General features: G+C 39.8%; 1 protein-coding gene and 1 long non-coding RNA gene across 3 annotated transcripts in view; one reads left to right on the top strand and one right to left on the bottom strand.

The window, feature by feature from the left end:
• Positions 1–448: 448 nt before the first annotated feature.
• Positions 449–2,922, bottom strand: LOC136698006 (uncharacterized). 2 transcript variants are annotated; one of them, XR_010802785.1, is made up of 3 exons: positions 2,821–2,922; positions 2,342–2,592; positions 449–1,126 (listed from the first exon to the last, which is right to left on the bottom strand). It is a non-coding gene; the product is annotated as an uncharacterized lncRNA (long non-coding RNA). The 2 variants fall into 2 exon arrangements; XR_010802786.1 differs by adding an exon at positions 1,386–2,126 and having other exon boundaries at positions 2,342–2,879.
• Positions 2,923–2,940: 18 nt separating this feature from the next.
• Positions 2,941–4,333, top strand: part of si:dkey-183j2.10 (probable glutamate receptor) — a gene marked incomplete at its 5' end in the record, with an annotated part of 94,267 nt that continues 92,874 nt past the window's right edge. The window contains one exon of the mRNA XM_066672330.1: positions 2,941–3,054. Coding sequence (XP_066528427.1) covers positions 2,941–3,054 — 114 coding nt within the window. The remainder of the gene's footprint in view (positions 3,055–4,333) is intronic.

The raw sequence follows: 4,333 nt of genomic DNA, 5'->3' as shown, positions 1-4,333 counted from the left end.
GGAGGGTATAAAGAGAGAGATAAAAAAAAAAACACAAGAAAAACCCCTCTTGACCCCCTCCCCCTTTAGAACTCGAGCACCGGGCTCACCGCCGCTCGCCGCATTGCGCCCTGATTGGTTCGATCCTCTACCGACTCCCGCCCTCAGGCTATACGGAGTGAGCACGAGCAGAAAAACATTCGTAGGCTCCACTTTCCCTGTCGTGTTCGCGCGCGTTTTAGTATCCGGGTGTCCTGCATTTTGCACGAATAATATTACGACCTTAATGATAATAAAATTATACACAAATCACAATGTACAAAAAGTCACAATGTTTTTTTAAACAACGTGACATGTATGTTAATAATTAAATAATACCATAATAATAAATAACCTATAATAATATAAATTAATAAATAAATAAGCAATTAAAATAAACCAATCAAACTTAATTTAATTTCCAGCAAATAAAAAAAAAGTAAATTTTCGTTGTCAAAAATCCTGTTTAGCAGAAAACTACTGAAGAGCTTTAATAACAATATATATATTTTCAATATATATTTTGGGGTGGTACATTGGTGCCATAGGTAGTGTTGCTGTCACATAGCACCAGGATCCTGGGGTTGTGTTTGAGCCCCGCTCCGGGTGAACGACTGTTTGGTGTGTTCTCCCAGTGGCCATGTGGGTTTCCTTCGGGTACTCTGGTTTTATGGAGGTATATTTGGTTTACAACCCCTTAGTACCTGTGACAGTGAAATTTGTAATTGTAGAAAATAGTCACACATGTATCAATAAATTTGAAGTCACAGAGAATATTTCTTCAAGAGTTGCAAACTTGTAGATTTTTTTCCTCTCCCACAAATGAAACAGGGCAGCACGGTGGCGCAGCAGGTAGTGTTGCAGTCACACAGCTCCAGGGACCTGGGTTCGATTCCCGCTCCGGGTGACTGTCTGTGAGGAGTTGGTGTGTTCTCCCTGTGCCCGCGTGGGTTTCCTCCCACAGTCCAGAAACACACATTGGTAGGTGAATTGGCGACCCAAAAGTGTCCGTGAGTGTGTGTTGCCCTGTGAAGGACTGGCGCCCCCTCCAGGGTGTATTCCTGCCTTGTGCCCAATGATTCCAGGTAGGCTCTGGACTCACCCTGAACTGGATAAGCGGTTACAGAGAATGAATGAACAAATAAAACAGTTACACCTTTACAAAGTCTTCATGACAGGTGCAGAAATCCAATTTTACACACACAAGTACAACAAAAAATATTGTACGCTCACAATGTTGCTGCAGTTGCAGCAGTGAATATAGTGCAAAACACATTCACACACTCACCTGAAGTGTGAATATTTTTAGAATAATTACACTGTTTATTCTAATTTATTTACATTATATAAAAATATATTAAAATTACATAAGGTGGAGCAGGTGGAAGCTGTGGGGCAGGGTCACCAATCTTATCTACAAAGGGCTGGTGTGGCTGCAGGTTTTTATTCCAATAAAGGAGAAGCAAACCTGATTCTACTTGTTTAAAAGGAACACTATGGAGCTCCTCCTAGTGTAATACAAATTTATAGCACAGTACTAAAATTACGTAGTGGTTTATGCATTGCTGAGCCTAGAGTAGTAATGACAGAGGCCTTATCCTTCTTATTACATGTCAGTGGAGTGATTCTGAATCTGTAATTTTATGGTCAAAATGTTACATTGTTTTTAATCAAGTTGTCTTATTCTTTAAAGAAACATTATGTATTATTTTTACTATGAAATTACAGATTTAAAATCATTGCAATGCTCCACTGATCTTTAACAGGGAGAACATGGCATCTGTGATTGCTGCTCTGGGCTCTGCACTGCAGAGCTGCACTATGAGTTCTGAAAGAGGGTAGGAAACCACCATCCTCCCAAACCCTCCCCCGTGATTTCAGTACAGTGCTGTAAATATGAATTACACTAGGGGGAGCCCCGGGAGCAAAAATACCCAAACCTTATCTAGTGTTCCTTTGAACAGTTCGTTAGTTATTGATGGTGTGCTCCTGCTTGGTTGGAATGAAAACTTGCAGCCATCCCAGCCCTTTGTGAAGGCTGTTAACCCCCACTGTGGGGGACAGATATGCGTTTCTGCTTCTTTGCTTGCCCTCTTGCCACCATGACCCTGAAATCGAATTAGCAGAAAAGATGACAATCAAAACCTGCCAAACTGCATTTATCAACCAGAAAGTGACTAGAGATATTAGCCAACATCAGCTTAAAAAAACGACTTAGTAAAATAACTTTAACATATTCTGACGTTTCAAACTTTACTCTTTCCCTTTTAAATGCTAAATAGCTAAACAGAAATCATTAACTAAAGTTAGCTACAATACATACTGTTCATGGGCCGCTCCAGTGTCTTCACACGGACTTCACACAGAGTGTATGGACTTCTCGTTCGCAGCAAAGTATCTGGTACGTGCGGATCAGGGTTATGGCAGGAAAGATCCCTGAGCAAGTGGTCCACATTAGCCTCCTGGCAGCAGGTGTCGCTCGAATTCTGCATTTTTCAGTGCAGTGCACCAGCTAGCGTTTCCTCCCCTCTTTAAACGGCGGCTCCAAAGCATACGCCATCGTGTTTCTTGGAACTAAATAAAACATTCTTCCAGACTCTAATTCAGTTATGATATCGCCAAAACAATGATATTATGATATTATTTCTCACTCGCTTACACACAATATTCATCATCTGTGCCTCCTCCACCACCGCGTTTTTGGGACAAACCATGAGTTTCATTGAAAACATAACGGCATTTAAATCACCAGGCATTACATAATATAGTAAGTTTCTAATATATTATACATTTTGTTCTTACCAGAAGAGACTAAACTAAGTATCCGAGCACAGCCGCTTTGAACAGCGCCTGGAGTAAGATGAACGGTTTAGAACTTGCCAGTGTTTTGATTTGAACAGCCGCGAGACGTGTGCATGATTTACAGATCAGGAGATTACCTGGAGTACCTGGAGGAAACCCACGCGGACACGTGGAGAACAAACCAACTCCTCACAGACAGTCACCCAGAGCGGGACTCGAACCCACAACCTTCAGGTACCACATTTTATTTATTGTATCATAAAACATTTGCAAAGGAGTGCAATGTATTTGCGAGGGAATGCAAAACGTTTTGAGAGGGAACGCAATTGTGTTTGTGAGGGAACGCAAAATCAATGGTCCTTTTTTTATTTTCCCCCCAGTCCCTTTAGGGGCTCCATACTATACCATACTGGTCCACTGGTTAACTTTTTTTTTTTTTTTGCCTCCTCTGACGAAATTTTCTCCACCTGAATAACCATGTAACTAACCAGTAATGGCATATCATTCAAAATTAAGATACCTGTCATGTGAAACATGTTCATTTTAAAGAAATAACTTACTCTAAGCAAACCTCACTTCCTAGTTATAGCGGTACTGACTTAACAGTTACCACATTTCAGGATTCAAACAAATATATGAAATTTTAATTTTTCTGTGAAGAATCAACAACAAGTGGGACACAATCGGGAATAAAATAAAATATCAAATAAAAAACTGAAAAGTGGGGCATGCAATATTATTCGGCCCTCTTAATAATATTGCATATTTTATTTTATTCCCGATTGTGTCCCACTTGTTGTTGATTCTTCACAAAAAAATTAAAATTTCATATATTTGTTTGAATCCTGAAATGTGGCAAAAGTTTGAAAAGTTCAAGGGGGCCAAATACTTTCGCAAGGCACTATATATTCTGCTGTTGCATCAGTGGTCTCTTCCCTGCAGTTACATAAGCATGGCATGCTGTACTCTGGGTTGCTCTGTAGCGGATGGACGCTCTCATTTGATTGGTTGTCATGTAGGTTATGTTCAAAAACATAGACAGCTAGGGTTAGTTTCCAACAAGTACCGAACCACCTCTAACCCCCCCAACTCCAACATCCTAACAACTTGAACGTTAATAATTATCAAAATTATGAAGAACTTGAATTACTGTGTATTTCCAGATTCTGTTTAAAAACAGCTGTGCAGTCTGCCTTCCAAGCATCACAGAAAAACAACTGTAACTCAAATGCTTTTGCCATATGATATGAAAATGCACAAGGTCCTTTCCCATGGGCTTCAGAAAATATCTTTCTTATCTATGCGAAGCATATACAGTGAAATTCTGTAAAAATCATACAGCTGATAGCCAAGAGGTCACTCTCTTTAATAAGAGTAGAATGGTTTAGGCATTATGGGTAATTCTTGAGAAATCCATATTGGTATATATTGAGTATGACTTTATGATAAAAGTATACAGTGAAATCTTAACAAAATCATACAGTTGGTAGACAAGATGCCCCTCTGTTTAATG

Source organism: Hoplias malabaricus, chromosome 5 (genome assembly GCF_029633855.1).
Source record: "Hoplias malabaricus isolate fHopMal1 chromosome 5, fHopMal1.hap1, whole genome shotgun sequence".
NCBI classification, from domain to species: Eukaryota; Metazoa; Chordata; class Actinopteri; order Characiformes; family Erythrinidae; genus Hoplias; species Hoplias malabaricus.
Note: the sequence above shows the minus strand (reverse complement) of the source record. Positions and strands in the feature narration are given on the sequence as shown.